This window comes from Phragmites australis, chromosome 22, assembly GCF_958298935.1.
Source record: "Phragmites australis chromosome 22, lpPhrAust1.1, whole genome shotgun sequence".
In the NCBI taxonomy this organism is placed as follows: Eukaryota; Viridiplantae; Streptophyta; class Magnoliopsida; order Poales; family Poaceae; genus Phragmites; species Phragmites australis.
This window is the reverse complement of record NC_084942.1, coordinates 1,213,403-1,230,044: the sequence shown is the minus strand read 5'-3', so window position 1 is coordinate 1,230,044 and position 16,642 is coordinate 1,213,403. Positions and strand designations below refer to the sequence as shown.

Genomic DNA, 16,642 nt, shown 5'->3' with positions numbered 1-16,642 from the left:
TGCTCAATGGTATTTTTTGAATGGTCGAAAGGTTCTGTGTCAGGTGGTGATGGTGGCGGTTGCTGAACATAGGTTGGGAAAAGCTTCTCAGACCCATCCTTGTCAAATTGAACTTCTTGTCTCTTTATGGGAGGCAAAGGGTCAAATTTATCCGAGTAAAGACTACAGATGGATTTAGAAAGCACCATCTGTGACAACATTGGTTGCCCAATCTGAAAAATGCAAGCCTCTGTCTGAAAAACGCAAGCTTTGTTTGATAAACTCACAAACTATTTTACGTAGGTAACCATCTGTGACTTATAACACAGAAGATTTTTATAAGAAATCCGTCAGTGACTTATGACACATACGGTTGCTGTAAGAAATCCGTCTGTGTCTTATGACACATTGCAGAACACATTATATCTTCAGAATTGTTATCTGTCTAGAATTGCTCTTCACAATTTCAACACAAATATGGTATATATTTGAACCCTAGAAACATCATAGAAAATATATACATCACACACATAAGAATATCACGGGCATATATATAATAACATCACATAGATATATATATAACACATTGTCTCAGCGTGCAGCAGCACATTGTTTAGAACCCACAATAGACATAAACAATAGTAAACCAAAAGTAATTAGACCCCATCAGTAGTACATTATTCAGAATTTACACCATCACCAAAAGTATATTAAATCCCATCAACAGCACATTGTACACAATCTACTTAGATCATTTGTCCACCTTTGAGGATGACTGACCAATATCAAAAAAATAACGATGTTTGCGTTTCGGCATCCTCAAAGCATTAGTAAAAGAATTATATTCATACAACACCTCACTGTCATCTGGATCAGGCTCCATCATGACTAACTCTTGGATGTACCAGAACGAAACAATATTAGTTCCCAATCTCTTGCCTTTGTTATGTAACAGATGACGGTTCAGCGGAGTCTTGCAGTTCACGAAAAGATCTCCATTGTGACGAACACCAATAGAGAAATTTCCATTAGGAATAAAAGACAAAAGAACACAATTTAGAATATAAACTCGATCCACGGTATCTCCCTTCACAGCAGCGAAGAACACATGCTACATAGGACCAAAATCGACGCCAAGCATCCAGACCGTCGAAGCAAGCATAGAAACAACCCTATCCTCCCAGCGCTTGATAGCACTTAAAAATGATCCAGTCATTGTACGCAAACCTGCAATGCACACAACAACAACATTACACACAGATCGAAGCAAACAGTGAATTAAACCCTACAAGTTAACTACGTACTGCACTACACAACACACAAATCGAATCAAACCCTTACCCTACAGTACACTACACAGATCGAATCAAACTGGCACTCGGAAACTAGACGTCGAACGAACCTTTGTCGAAGGGGCCGATCTCGGATGGCAACGAGGAGCGTGATAGTGAGGGAGACGAGCGGTTTCATGAGGAGAGTGAGGGAGATGAGCGGTCTCTTGAACTTATCGTCGTTTAGTGGGGGTAGTGGGATGCGAGGGGTCACATTTAAATAGTTACCTGTGTCTTTAATTATAGATGGATCTTAGAAGACACTGCATGTGATAATATCATAGACAGGTCTTTCTCAACACCGTCTGTGTCTTGTGCCCCAACACACATATGGTTTTATATAAAACTCGTCTGTGATAGTGTCACAGACGGGTTGTTCTTAACACTGTATGTGTCTTGTGCCCGAATACACATATGGGTTTAGATAAAAACTGTCTGTGTTGTGTCCGAATACACACACGGGTTTAGATAAAACCCGTCTATGACACTAGCATAGATGGATTTTCCTGAAAACCATCTGTGAATTTGTCATATACACAGACGGATTTCTAAAAGCCATCTATGAGTTCTGGCACATCCAGACGGGAGGTTATGTTACAGACACGTCTCCTTAGTAACCGTCTCTGTGTATTTTTATTAGTGGTGGGTCATAGGAAACCGTCTGTGATACTATACCTGCTTTCATTGTTTCTGTGGTAGTGGCTATATCTTAAGTTTTTACCCAACCAAAGCAGCGAAGAACACCCTAACTTGTGTGGGTTCATTTGCATATTATAATCAAGAGAATTAGCTCTAATTATCTAGAAAAAAATCACAAAACATACATAACTACAATATGGGTATCTAAGGAGTAAATCAGAGATAGGTCTACCTACCTAACTTATCAAAGAAACCGCATCCAACGAGTTATGTGCATTTTACATACATTCATTTGTATTTGTCTTCCCGTTCCTTGCCCGCCTGTCATGATTTTTTTCTATTTATCTCCTCACTACAAGCAAACTAACATTCATATAAACTTTTCTAGGGATCAACTAATACAAGTTATACCATGTCCAGGGGTGCTGGGGCTGTAGCACCACTCGGGCTCAGGAAACGCCTAAGTAATTCAAGTCGTTGGTCGCCATCTCACCCTTGTCCGTGCCTAGCGCCCTCCCCTATGTGGCTGTGCATCCTTCCGTCGCATGGCTGGCTGAGGGTTACATAGCACCCCTTGATCCATTCCTGGCTCCGCCACTGACCGTGTCACAGCTTCCTTGGTTGTTGCTTCATGTCACCTACCTCTTTGTACTCCCCCATCACTTGCCATTTGGTTGTTACATATTCATTATATGTTTGCACCATTCTTACATCTTCTTTGTCCGCAACTCTCATACATTACGGATGGATCATTAGTAGACCAACATTAATTCAAGAATATATAACCAAGGGGTCAACAAACACTAAGGCTACTAAAGCATTAGTCTTGAAGTAAAATGAAAAAGTACAAGAAATGTATTTATTTTAAAAGGGTTCGTCTAACTCTGAGCCAAATTAGGATTTTCTAAATAGTAAAGTACTTTTCATAGCCATTGGATGCAAATCTCATGATTAAATATTGAGCAAATTTCACTTTGAACCATGTATTAGTGTTTTTGGTGTACTGTGAACCACCTTGAATAACAAGTGGCACTTTGAACAATATAGTTTGCACAAATCTTTCAACTTACACCATATGTAAGCAATGGACTTTGACCATGTTCATGTGGCTAGCAGATGCATCTATCTCAGTGCCACATGTTCAACTAGAAAGCCGTCCTACGTGTCTAGGGCATTGTTATGTACTCATTCCCCTTGCCTCATGGTGTTCACTTGTTGTTGCTAGAAGATAGGGAACATAATGTGACGAACAGATTAAGGTCGCAACGAGTGCCAGGAGATCACCGGAGAAGGATCGCGCTAGGATCATCCGAACTTGTCTGGATTGGATCCTACTACTTGTGAGGTAATAGATCACTTAAAATTGGTTATTTTGGTGTTCTCATATTGAACCTAAGAACTCTACTCTTCTTGGTCAATTTGGTTTGAAAAGGTTGCGATTTTAAGGGAAGGAGATTTCAATTTAATGGTACGTGAGAATGCAGGTGCTCGATTGGGGGTAATGTAATGTTGTAGTTGATGCTATAAAATAAGAGTTATGTTCAGGTGAAAGAAGAACACGTATGACGGCTTTCCAATTGAACATGTGGCGCTGAGGTGGATGGATCTGCTAGCCATATGAGCATGCACTACTACAGAAAAAGGTTATCACAGACGGTTTTTCGCGAATCGCCGCTAAGAGTGAAGTCAGACACGATTCTTAAAAAGAAGTTTCTGTGATAGAGAAATGTCATCTTGGTATGCTATGGACATCACATACGGCTTTTTATAAAACTGCGTGGGCACAAGTCTGGGCATGGCGTTGACGGGCATAGTCTTGACCTCCCCTTCCTCTCTTTCACATGTCCCAGCCATTCCGCTTTTCCTATGCTCTCACATCTGACGCATGACAGTAGCTCCAGGTGGGGGTGAAGCAGATCCATGGCGCGGCGAGGCGTGAGGCGCGTGCTATGATGGGTGCAGCAGATCCAAGGTGCCCAGCCACACGGACCACGAGGCCATCCAGGTGCGTCTCCATCCGATGCCTTCGTCTTTGCTAGCGCACCGCGGCCCTTCGGACTCAGGCGTATGTTGCCCGTCGTCTGGATTTGCAGGGGCGAGTCATGCTTCGATTGTGAGAAAGTCGAATTCCTACCGGTGGTGTTCCAGCCGCCGCGGGATGGAGCCCTGCCGTCCGTGGGCGTTCAAAGCGTAGTCGGCCACCTGAGGCGCCGCTCGTGATGGCTTCTTGCTGCATGCCGGCCTGACTCTATCTTGCATTCTACCGGTTCAAGTTAGGAACGGATAGAACGGGAGATAGTTTAACTCGGCTTGATTTTCTGCTTAAAGTAATTTGCATGTTTTTCCTTCCATTTGCATGCGATTTCCATCTTGAACTTAGCTTAAGTTGAAGCACAACCGGCCCCTGTTGTGTAAGATGTTTGGGCTGTATTAGCTTGAGTACATGCTGGTTGTGTGATCATGATGTTGAGTGTTCTAAGCTCTTGTACGAGTAACATTAGCATCACCAGGTTTCGGTGTTAATCTACATAATGGAAGAAAATATCTTGATCACATGCTATCTAATATCTTGATTGGATCAGTGAGGAGGAGCGGGGCGAGCTGATTTTTTTTTTGCCCTTTTATACCGGTGTGCTAGCTTTTTCTTTTTGCTTCGCTACGTACCTCACAGACGGGCATGGAAAAAACCCGTATGTGGTTGGAAGGAAATCACAGACGGGCTACACTAAAACCCATCTATGACATGTAACAGATTTTTACCTGTCCGATACCACATATGCTTTTTTACACGTCCGATACCACATATGCTTTTTTACATACAGCTCAAAAACCCGTATGTAATAACAAGCATTTTTTACTAGGATGGTCAAAGGCTCATTGCTTAGACATGGTGTAAATTTAAAGATTTGTGTAAACTGTACGGTTCAAAATGCTACTTATTATTAAATGTGATTTAAAGTGCTCAATAGTACTAATACATAGTCCAAAACAAAATTTGCTCTTAAATATTTATCTTCTTGCTCCGACAGTTTCCTAGGTGCGCTAGCCCCAACCCCTTCCCCTCTTCTTCTTGTTCCAACTGCACCACCTTGCTCCTCGTCTCCGGTGCCTCATGCCGCCACATCAGGCACCTCTTAATGTCTATTGTCCTCGTAGCTCCCGCCACTGCTACCACCCACCATTGTATGCCTTACCCTACCATCGCCCAACACTATCTTCATCGCCCTGCTGCCACCCATCTTGTCTACTCATCCCACCGCCGCACATCATCATGCCTCCTCCATCACGGCAACCTTCTAAGCTCTGGCTTTGATGAATAAAAGAACTAAAGTGGATTTGGCTCTAATGGCCAAATTATTCGACGAATCACCAGTGAACAAAACGACTAATGGATAAAAAAAAAAACAGGCGGCCGATGAATAGCAAATCTGATACTTAAAAAAATAGAGTTAGGTAATTAAAAGGCACTTTTTAAGAGCCCCGCCCCTGTCCTCCACATTTCCCTTTCTCTACCATAGATACATATTGGTTATGATCTTGGCTAACAGAAAAGGCCGAGTCCTAAGGGGCCACGCCCACCTAGCACCACCATAGACACATGTTGCTTCGCTGCCTGGGATTTCTTGGGGACTCTTGGGGTCGGTGGTTGTTGGGATCTCCATTGGGAGCTTCGAATTGCTTCAAAATTTAGTCTTGGTGGGTTATTTCTCGGTTCCTAGGATCTCTTGGTTGGTGGGCTCAGTGTGGAATTGCCAAAAATACCATCTTTGCTTCTATTGTGATGTTTTTGCCTTGAAGGTTTATTCAGATTGGTGTTTTTTGTTGCAGAATTTGATTTTCGCTGGGATCATGTTTGAAATCGGCATTATAGAAAGATGGTTTCGATTAAAATCTCATGCCAAATTTGTTCCCAGAATGTCTGAATTTTTTACTTCAGCAGGGGATTCGTTGTTTTATAATCTGCAGTTGTTGAAGTTTCATCTTTTCTTTTGTGGCAGTATCATTTGATTTTTCTTCAGCAGGGGGTTTTGAAGTTGTATTTTTATTTGAATATGCAAATGTACAACACTGATAATTAATAATTGTTGCTTGTGCATTTATCAGCATAATTCAAATCCATATGCTGTTCCAATGGCTATGGGCATTTACCATAGGCTGGAGAGCCCTTTGGATATCACTACAAGTACTATTATCAGGAGGATAGTTGCTAACCATGAAGCCTACCAGGTAAGTAACATGATGCTATATTAGAAGGCCATGGGTATTCTTTATGCAGTATTTAGCATGTACTGCCGTTCATATTTTCAGTTACATACATGTGATTCTTTCGTCCTCTACATATCAATGATGTGCATACTAGGGCCACTGTTTACTGATGTTCTGTTGACACATTATTGTTTGAGTAAATCCCCTTCCACGTGTACATTAAATGTTGGCCTTTTTCTGGGACCAATCTTCTCCGGTAAAACAATGCTCAGCGACATGTTCTTCGATGTGGGGTTGGTGTGCTTTTCATTTATTCTGGTCCATTGATCTGGTGTGGTTTGTATTCATTTGTGCTGTGTCCTTTCGCTTTGTGCAGAAGCGGAATGAGAAGAAGGAAGCTAGTGAGAAGAAGTACTATGAGAGTAAAAGCTTTGTCAATGGAGAGTAACTTATGAGCAGACCTTGCATTAAGATTGTTGCCTGGATCTTTTGAGATTCCATTTCTCCTTTGCAAAGGCAACCGTTGGGTGATCCGCAGTTTTACCTTTTTCTCAGCATCTTTGATGTGTTGCTTATATAGCTTAGGAAGCGTCAGATATGGCCTTGATGACTGATGAGTGAGTAGCAGAGGTGACTTGGGCGAGGTTAGAGAGTCATTTCCATATTTGGTTCAGTCTCACCAGCTTATTTTGCACTGTATATGGGTTTTTATGAATGTCATTACTGGCTGAGTTCCATTTGAGATCTATAGGTTTTTCAGATTTGTGGTACAGTATGAAACTTTGAATGTTAGCCTGATTAGCTATTTGCTTCTGATGTATGTTCCCTTACTGAGTTCCTATCTCCACTCTATGCGGTCCTTTTCTCACAAATTTGGTTGAGTTGTGTTGTTGAACTGAACACGGACTGACTGATACTTGTGGGTCGGTGACAGCAACTGTGTGTGATGGTACACCTGGGTAGCTGGATGAACGTGAGGTTGGGGTCTGATGATATGATATGGATCTGTGAGTAACTGAATCTTGACAAAAGGTTGCTGCCGAGTGGACCTGGACTCCTGCTTGCTGCACGTTGTCCAGATGTGGTGAAACTTTGGTTACGACTTCCAGTGTTTGGGCATGTTCTCGCTAGTATCACCATTCCATTGTTCTTCAATGTAGTTTTCTCATCTTTGAGAGCTCAGAGAGTGTGCAGTCTAACCGCTTGTTGCTTCCAAACATTCTGGATCAATTGGAAGGACTAAAGGATGGGTTATAGTGTGTTAGCAGTACCATCCTAATTATAATGTGATTCATTTGGAATGAATGTTTTATGAGTAAACTAGTTGTACCGTTTCATACAAAATCCATCCAAAGCGTATATTCCTCGTAATTCATAAACCAACCCTTTGTAGTGATACGTTGGGCCCTAGGAGCGTAGCAGATGGCTATTGAGCCCAGAAGCAGGATTGTGCACGGGACAAAAAAAAACGGGAGAAAAAAAAAGCAACGGAGAAGGAACAATTCGCTAAGAAAAAAACAGGGCCCCTCGAACCCGTCTCCATCTCCTGATCTGATGGAAGCACTACCTCGTCCCTGCTACTCTTCTCCAGTCCCAGGAGGTCACCACATGGCTCCCGTTCTTCCCTCGTGTTGCATCGGCTTCCAGTGTAAAGCAGGGACACATGATTTGTCTCGCTGTACCAAGGCTATTAAACAGCAACAAGAGTTTCAGAAGCGGTAGCCCGAGGTGCTCTTCAAGCGCCACTCACGGCACCTCAAATGTTAGTTCTTCAGAAAGATGGGTTCTTGATCCTGCAGGTTTCCCAGCCTACATGATTCTCCATTTTTTTTTTCTGAAACAGATTCTCCATTTTTTTCTGAAACCTCTGAATCTATGTGGTGTCCTAACTGAATTCATGCAATCTGTAATTTATCGCTAGCAGCATCTGATTCTTGCATTATCAATTTCAATAAGCTTATAGCATTATAGAGTGAAAAAAAGACAGAAGGTAACTATGATGTATCATTTCGTGGTTGTTCTGAAATCAGTGATAAACATTGTTTTGAAAAGTAGAATCCAAGGAATGAGTTGAATCTGGTAAGATAGGGTTGTGTACTTGATACATTCCAATGGTCCACCGAATATAACAGGGCAATTTCAGCAGTTTTCTTCGTGGTATCAGGTGGTGAAGAAAATTTTCAGCGGCTCGCTTTGGTAAAACCAGGATGACAAGTAGTGAGCGGTAGTGCATTTTCTTCATGGAAACACAGAGCTCGAGGATGCTACAACTCCGAAGTTTTGCTCCCTTGATCTGTCAACTTGATATCTACTATCTGCCTCTTGACAGCCCAGACATTTGCAATGAGCATGAATGCCTGAACCTGGCGGACAACACTTAATAGATTGTAGATTGAATTTTCAGCTCTAAGCATGCACCTGAAATTTTTGTCACCAGAAAATGAATTAATACATGCACAAGCCAACTTCTAGTTTAAATCTTTTCAGTAAATGATGAAACAGATATTTTTAAGTAGCATATTTGATATCAGTTCACCTTTGAGTTGCATTATCACAGCTGTATTCATATAGTATTAAAGACATTTCTGAAGATAACTGGTTGTACCTAACAAACAACACCTGAATAACATCTCATAGCACACAGCATCAGGTACAAGCGTTCACCATATGAACTTTCTTCCTTTTGATTGATTTTCCATTTCTTCTGATAGTCAGATAGCTGAATGAAGACAAGTATACTACAGTTGGTACTGAAAATGTGTATCTTGTAAGACACCATGTGGTACTATCTTTTTTTCTTTTTTCTTTTTGAGTGGACACCTTGCGATACGATCTGACCAAACCATGTAATAATTCACAAAAGAGCAATGAGCAGGTGGGCCATCTTGCAGTGCACTCTATACCAAAATGAATCAACACAAATGGGTCTGGTCTACCTCAACTCATAGTTCAAGTTAGCCTACTCACACTATCACACATGCAAGTGGTGTAAATTGGACATTTGCCAGGCGGTGAGTGGATCATTTTGTGTTAAGAAACAGAAGGAAATTAGAGAATAACCTTGAAATGTGCTTCGTTTGCTAGCAAGCAGTTGACGTTGTTGATAGGCGGGCTTAACAAATAACAAAAATGGCGTTGGCAGCATGCCCCTTTACGAATGTATATTACCTCAAAATTGTCAGCATCAATCAGTCCAAATAAAATTGCCAGATAAAATTGGCGGGGGCCTGGAACATTTGCAAAGAGTTATGATGAATCAGGAAATATGTTATCCACTGAATTAAACAAGGAAAAAAAGGGTTTATGGATGAGGTATAACGAACTCACCCGTGTCTTAAGATCTGCAGATCAGGGATGTGGGAGATAAGGTGCCAGTCCTCTCCCTTTCCTCTCTCGCAGCGCCTCGCCAGATCAGGGCAGTTAAGGATCCACAAGGATTGCTTACCGAATCCATATAAAAGGGATGTGGGAGATGAGGTGCCAGTCCTCTCCCTTTCCTCTCTCGCAGCGCCTCGCCAGATCAGGGCAGTCATGGATGATCAAGGATCGCAGAGCGGTGAGGCCTTTTATCCACTCCGGCAAGGATTTGATGCCAGGGCAGTTCAAGATGCGAAGCTGTTCAAGGGAGGTGAGGCGGCACATGGATTGGGGAAGGCAAGTCAAGCCCGGCAAACCCCAAATCCCGAATACGCGTAGAGAGCGGAGCTCCCCGAGGGATTCTGGCAATGATTTGATGCCAGCGCAGGTCTCCATGTAAAGCTCTTCAAGGGAGGTGAGGCGGCACATGGATTGGGGAAGGCAAGTCAGGCCTGGCAATTCGCTAATCCAAAATTCGCGTAGAGAGCGGAGCTCACCCAGCCATTCGGGCAATTGGTGAAGTGCATCGCAGTTAATTATTTGAAGCTTTTCAAGGGAGGTGAGGAGGCACATGGACAGGGGAAGGCAAGTCAGGCCTGGCAAATGGTCAATGCGGAATTCGCGTAGAGAGCGGAGCTCACCCAGCCATTCTGGCAACTGGTGAAGTGCATCACAGCGTTCTATTCGGAGCTCCTGGAGGGAGGTGAGATGACACGTTGACTGGGGAAGGCTGCTCAGGCGACAGCGGGACCGGAGTTCCCCTAGTGACCGGAGTTTAGAGCATTCCTCAATCCTCAGATATCGGAGGGAGGTGAGATGACCCATTGATTGGGGAAGACTGCTCAGGCTATGGCAATCCAAGATATTCATCTCCTGCAGCGACCGGAGTTCCCCTATCCACTCGGGCAGTATGAAAAGATTATAGCATCTCTGAATCCTCAGAGATTGGAGGGACGTGAGGCTCCGCATGCTCTCTGGCAGCTCTGTTAGGCCATCACAATCGATAATATTCAAGGACTCAAGTGCCATCATGTGTTGCAGCAGGTCCCACCCATGTCCAGATCCTAATTTTGATGGCGATGCTGATGATAGTTTTGTCAAGTTCCCTAGCCCAAGCTCCTTCAGGTGGCTAAAACTAAAACAGGGTTGAAAACTGGAGGAACAAGAGGACCCTTGGCCTAACGATAGCTGTTGTTCGTTGCTACGGTACAACTTCAAGTACTCCAGTGAAGACGGCAAGTATGGCTTCACTATCAATTCAGGGCACTGCCATATGCTTAAATGTGATAGACGACTACCAATTTGCAATCGTCCCAAGTGGTTGCTGCAGCCTCCTCCCTCCTCCCCACCAGCCAAGGTCATCCTCTCTGTTACCATCCACACCTCTCTCAGGCGATCCAGTCCCCACATACTTAACTTCACCAGCGAAGGAAATGGGCCTCCGCTTATGCTCTCAAGAGAGCGCATATATCGCAGCTCAAGCTCCTCCAAACAAGGCAACTCCACAAGCCCCTCCAGATGCTTTATGTTTACTAACCATGATAGCCTCATCACCGTCAAACATGTGAATTGAGGAGGCCCCTGTGCTCCACCACCAGCTTGCTTCAGCATCCACCGTGCGTATTGCCCACCTGCACACCCACGAATGTCTAGTCTTTTAATCCCTGATGGAGGTTCCAGACCATCAAGTACAGCCTGCTCCAATTCAGCGTTCACATTGTCCAAGTCGTTTTCCCTCTCGCACTCCCACTCTAGGTCCAAGCACTGTAAGTTTGTCTTTTGTTTCAAGCATGCCTGTTGTGCATCATCTGGATCTGTCACATTTTCAACACCTCTGATAGTTAGGTTCCCACTAATCCAAGCTGCATTTCCAAGTTCTGAGATTCGTGCAGATTTTTCACCCTCACCCGCAACAAATAAACTCATACTAGTTTGTAGTCGAGGGAGCTGTCCGATGCCTACCGGCATGGCTCTCAAACTTCTACATCCTTCTAGGTTCAAAACTTCAAGCTTCTTCAAGTTACCGAAGCATTCAGGCAGCTCTACCAGCTTGTAACAATAGCAAAGGTCCAAACACTCTAGATTTTCTAGTGTTGTGATACTTGATGGTAGCCTCTCAATTTTGGTGTTACCTAGTCTCAACACTCTTAGCCTTTTATTTCTGCCGATAGAGTTTGGCAACACTGTAAGGCTTGTGCAATTCCGAAGAGCAATGCTTGAAATCATGTGGCAATCACCAATAGAATCAGGTAAACTCTCTAGGCTTCCACACCCTGACAAGTTTAGTATCCTTAACTTCTGCAGCCTACCTATGGATTCAGGCAAACTGACAATATCACTATCTGGTACATGAAGCGCTTGCAGGCTCCAAACATTTGAAATAACCTCTGGAAGTGCAGAGCATCCTAGTCCTGACATATTAAGATATTTCAAATTTTTTAGCTGAAATATGGCAATGGGTACTGCTTTTGTCCACATAAAGTCCACACTGCGCAAGTGTCTTGCATTCTTCAATGCCTTGCCAAATATTAGGTCATCTCCCCGATCAACATATACAGCACGTGCTTTTTCAAAATGATTTTTGGGCAGATAATTTCTTGGCCATTCAGTTAAAGAGAAGTATCTACAGTTCTTTGTAGAACTGGCTGGCTGCTTTGGCACATCAAGTGAAATTTCATCATCCATGATAGATCGGGCAAGATCATGAACCAAATCATGCATCGTGCATCTCACTCTCCCATTATAGCTTTCATGCACATCTTGCAGAAAAGCCATTTGCACAAGAGAATTAAAGCACTCATAGCCTTCCAAATAATCAACACCATCATCCACTGGCGTGATCATATCATGAGCAATCCATAGGTCAATCAGTTGTTCTTTTTCAATCTGGTAACCTTTAGGAAACAATGAACATATTGTGAAGCACTGCTTCAAATGTGATGGCAAATTGAGATAACTCAACCTCAAGCACGTAGATACTCTACCTTCTTGACCCTCAACATCTAATAAATTGTTGTCTCTCACGGCCTGCCACTGTTCTATCCGTTCCTTGCCATGGAGGACACCTGCAAGAGCCTTAATTGCTAATGGCACCCCACCACATTTTTTCACGATCTTTGTTCCAACCTCTACAAATCCAACCTCTAAACCTTTTGCAGGCACTACTAAGCTTTTTTGGAACAGTTTCCAGCTGTCATCCTCAGATAAGAATGGCAAGTCTAATTGGTATGTGGATCCCACTGTTTCCGCAACTTTTCTATTGCGGGTAGTGAGTAAAATCGCGCTTCCAGGTGCGCCCCTCTTTAGATGTACCATGAATTCTTCCCACTGAAATCGGTCCTCGGTCCAAACATCATCCAATACAAGCAGAAACCTCTTTTTGGACAACTCTTCTGATATTTTTTCGCTCATTTTCTGCACGGGACAGTGTTCAGATTTTTCACCACTAATAGCTTCAAACAGCTTCTTGATGAGCTCTTCAACATCAAATTCTTGCGACACATGAACCCATCGTCTAACTTTAAAATGCTTCTCTATATCGTTACCATCATTGAAAACCAGTTGAGCCAAGGTAGTTTTCCCAGACCCGCCAAGTCCAATGACAGAAACTATCTTGATTTTCTGTTGGTCATTAGCCTCTATCAACTTAGATATTATCTGGTGCTTCTCTTGGTCTCTTCCGAGTACCGATGCCTCATCAACGTTTGGCAATGATAGCTTAGCCCCAGTTTTCTTGCCTGTACACGGAACAGAATTACTAGCAAGTAAACTATTTGTTATTGCACTGAAGTCAGTTCTTTGCTTCACAAATTCAGCAAGTCTCTTCTTGATTTTCTTGACCTTGCTGGCTGCCTTGCATTGAATTATAATTGATTCTGGGTTTTTGTACGTATATTTGTACACAATACCACCATCACCACAAACTTCGTGCTTCTCAGTCTCCAGCTGAAACTCATCGACAACATCATCAACAGCGTAAGCTATATCTTTCCACTCTTTGAGCCAACTAGATGATGGATTATTTCGTGTAACTTTATCTCCTTTGTTTTCCAACCAATTGTTGATCTCCACAACTTGAGCATGGAGTTTCTGGAGATCTTTGTTCACACCTACTATAGAGCTGTACTCTTTGACTAGTAGTGGAGCTAACTTGTTGCCGACGATCTTCAATACTCCAGATACTGCAGCAGACAATACAGCAGCTTCCATACCGACCACTTTTTGTAAGTGCCCAAATTTCCTGCGAATTGAACTTTGGAATGAGGAGCTATTTTTTAAACCAAAAAAGTTTGCAAAGTGAACTGTGCTAGAACAGGGCTTTAACAAGTTGCAACTAATTGGGTCCTATGGTGCTTTCATGCGTGGTTATCTGGTTCCACTGCTATTAGTATGACTAGCGCCAATAAGGATCTGATCGACAGAAGTGCACGAAACAATGGTTGATGCTGGTATGGATATCTGACCTGTGAAAACAAGTGTACTAGCTGTAGCCCTTTGAGTTCCTGAAATGCTTCTTTGCGGACAGACCCTTACAGCCTTCTTGTTCGTTGTTCCTAAGAGCCAAAAAGAACAATATATATGTTAGGGTATCAGGGAGCAACGGATATGGTTACTCCTAATTTCATTAAGCGAACTGTTTCTACAGAAAGTGCAGCGAAACAAAGAACAAAACGTGAAACCAGTCGAACTAATTCATGATGGGAAGATTTAACATACCACAGAGAAGAATAAATCTGAACGTGCTATTATTTCCAACAGCGAAATAAAGAACAAAACGTGAAACCAATCGAACTAATTCATGATGTAAAGATTTAACGTACCACAGCGTAAACCACAGAAGAATAAATAGCGTCCTTTAGTTATTACAATTTACAACTCAGGAGTGGTCGGTCTTGAGTAGCTGAGAATAGTCGGAACAAAGGCCAAGTTATTGCCTAAAAGATTACCACTGAAAGAAGAAAGCGTAGACACCGGAGTACAAATGGACGAACTCGCAGCAAGAGCAAGAACAGAACAAATAGGATGCTATATTCTTGGTTGAAAGTAAAGTGAATACCTTGAGCTCAGATATGGTGCTTCTGCTTGTGCCATCTCCAAATGCTGCCCTCCTTTCCTCCGATGCAACGTATCGGGATCAGTGTTTTCTGGAGTTCAGATCAACTGCTTTTTGCTTGTGCCTTTTCTTCTATGCAACGTATGCAAATCAGAGCTTTGGGGGCACAAGGCACTAAGGCAGGGGCTTTCGCCTAGATCTAGATGGCCATGGATGAGGGAGCTTCAGTGCTTCTGCTAGCTTGTGTCGCTTCCTTGTGAAGTTATCAACTGCCGGCCAAGGGCAGTGACAAGGACCCCCATGGGCCATACACATAATTTAGAGGACCAAGTTCAGTACGCTGAGCAATTTGACTTTGGTCCCTCCTATTAGAATCAATTCTGAATTCTCCCGTTTCACTGTAACATCTAAGGCGATGTTATGCTTTTAAATCTCGTCGATTTGTCATAAATGGGTAAACACAGTGATTTGGACATTTGTAAACTCAGTGCGCTCAACCTATCATTTATCAAAATACAACAAACGCCTCCTGTCACGTGTGATTAGGAAGAAAGATTTCTGGTGTTTAAGCTTTGCATGCATATGTTATTTACCTGCTGGCTACTACAACCTGTATGTAATTTAAGAGGGAGGATTTGTAAGGTTTGTTGCAAATGTTCAATATTAGCGTGTCCTCAATGCAAATGCTTTGCGTGTTGCAAATTGCAATGCGAGTCTTGGTCAAGATAAGTAGGAAGGGAAAAAAACTTTTGAGTTGGAAACTTTTGCGACGGCGAATTTTCTCAAGAGCGGCGGCCCTCTGTCAGACTGAAGCGGAATTTTCTCAAGTTCTGTAGTCGGCATCGAGGATTGGCTTCCGTCCATGAAGATCATCAACGAGCGTCATATCTCCGTCTCCATCGAATTGCTAGAGAAGAAATTGCTGGACTCGAGTGTGCTTCTTGACTTGACTTCGTAAGTACAAAATAGTAGCATCGAAAGATCAAAATGGATTTCTTGTACAACATGTAGCCTGAGTTTATCCAATCTCCATGTACATTATATTTTCATCCCGCGTAGCTCCTTATGTTGACTGAAATGATAATCCAAGACTCCAAGTGCAGTGAGCCTACAATGATACTTTATAAGTGTTTAGATTTGTTTAGAACTACAACATCATTCAGATTCAAGAATTAAGGTGTTCTCACTTCTCATCATTTTTTCTATACTTCTCTAAGGTCCTATATCTAAATTTAACAATTCTTGAACCCCTTTTCTGTATCGTGGATCGTTAAAATAAATAAAAAATAGTATTCCTACGTAAAACACCGTAAAAGGTATTTCAATCGAAATCCCTCCACTAGCCATGGTGCATTTGAGCAATTATTGAAGCCAACCTACTGCAACAACTTAGGGCGTGTTTGGTTCGGCTGCTTTGCTCGTGCAGGACGCGCGCGTGCAGCCAGACAGAGAGGGACTGGCGTTTGGATGCCTGCACCGGTGGAAAACGCTGCACCCGTCGGTGCAAATGCATCCGCCTAGCCAGACCGGCGGGAAACGCCAGATTCAACCGTTTCTCCCGGGGCTGGCCGGCGGGATGCAGCGGATTAGTACTAATAATAAATAATTAGCGTATATTAGCTCACATTAGTACATTTTAAATTATATTAAGATTTAATATGATAAATTAATTACTATAGAGCGTTTTATACAAAATAAACATCATGTTTAACACTTGTTTTTTTATTTCAATCTCATGCAACATATACTCATGCGAGCAACAAATATAATCTCTTCTCAGCCAGACTGAGCACATGCAGCCAACCAAACAAACGCTACTGCATCTTCCTAGCCTGTCTCAACTCAGCCTGCACGAGACATACTAGCCAGACTCAGCGCGTTTGAGCAACCAAATAGACCCTTACGGTGCCAACAGGATTATACAAAATTGAACTACTTAAAATTCTTTTTCTAAACATAATAACTGTTCGAATTTCCTTTTTTTACAAGTGAATTAAAACCCTTGATTCCAAATCTATTAGATTAATATAATCTTACAGCACTAATTGTCAGGTGACTTTAAATACGTAAATATCCA

At 42.6% G+C, this 16,642-nt stretch overlaps 1 protein-coding gene and 1 long non-coding RNA gene across 6 annotated transcripts; one reads left to right on the top strand and one right to left on the bottom strand.

The window, feature by feature from the left end:
- The first annotated feature begins 6,033 nt into the window (after positions 1-6,033).
- Positions 6,034-6,960, top strand: LOC133905003 (uncharacterized). Its single transcript, XR_009907543.1, has 2 exons — positions 6,034-6,176; positions 6,532-6,960. It is a non-coding gene; the product is annotated as an uncharacterized LOC133905003 (long non-coding RNA).
- Positions 6,961-8,141: 1,181 nt separating this feature from the next.
- Positions 8,142-14,850, bottom strand: LOC133904997 (disease resistance protein RGA2-like). Of its 5 annotated transcripts, none has more exons than XM_062346675.1 (7): positions 14,569-14,850; positions 14,333-14,412; positions 13,976-14,065; positions 9,483-13,752; positions 9,216-9,382; positions 8,761-8,874; positions 8,142-8,573 (listed from the first exon to the last, which is right to left on the bottom strand). In XM_062346675.1, exon 4 carries the CDS (start codon positions 13,719-13,721, stop codon positions 9,597-9,599), a length of 4,125 nt encoding a protein of 1,374 aa, XP_062202659.1. In that variant the 5' UTR covers positions 13,722-13,752; positions 13,976-14,065; positions 14,333-14,412; positions 14,569-14,850; the 3' UTR covers positions 8,142-8,573; positions 8,761-8,874; positions 9,216-9,382; positions 9,483-9,596. The 5 variants fall into 5 exon arrangements, with proteins under 5 accessions (XP_062202659.1, XP_062202660.1, XP_062202657.1 ...); XM_062346676.1 differs by having other exon boundaries at positions 8,761-8,856; XM_062346673.1 differs by lacking the exon at positions 8,761-8,874.
- Positions 14,851-16,642: the final 1,792 nt, after the last annotated feature.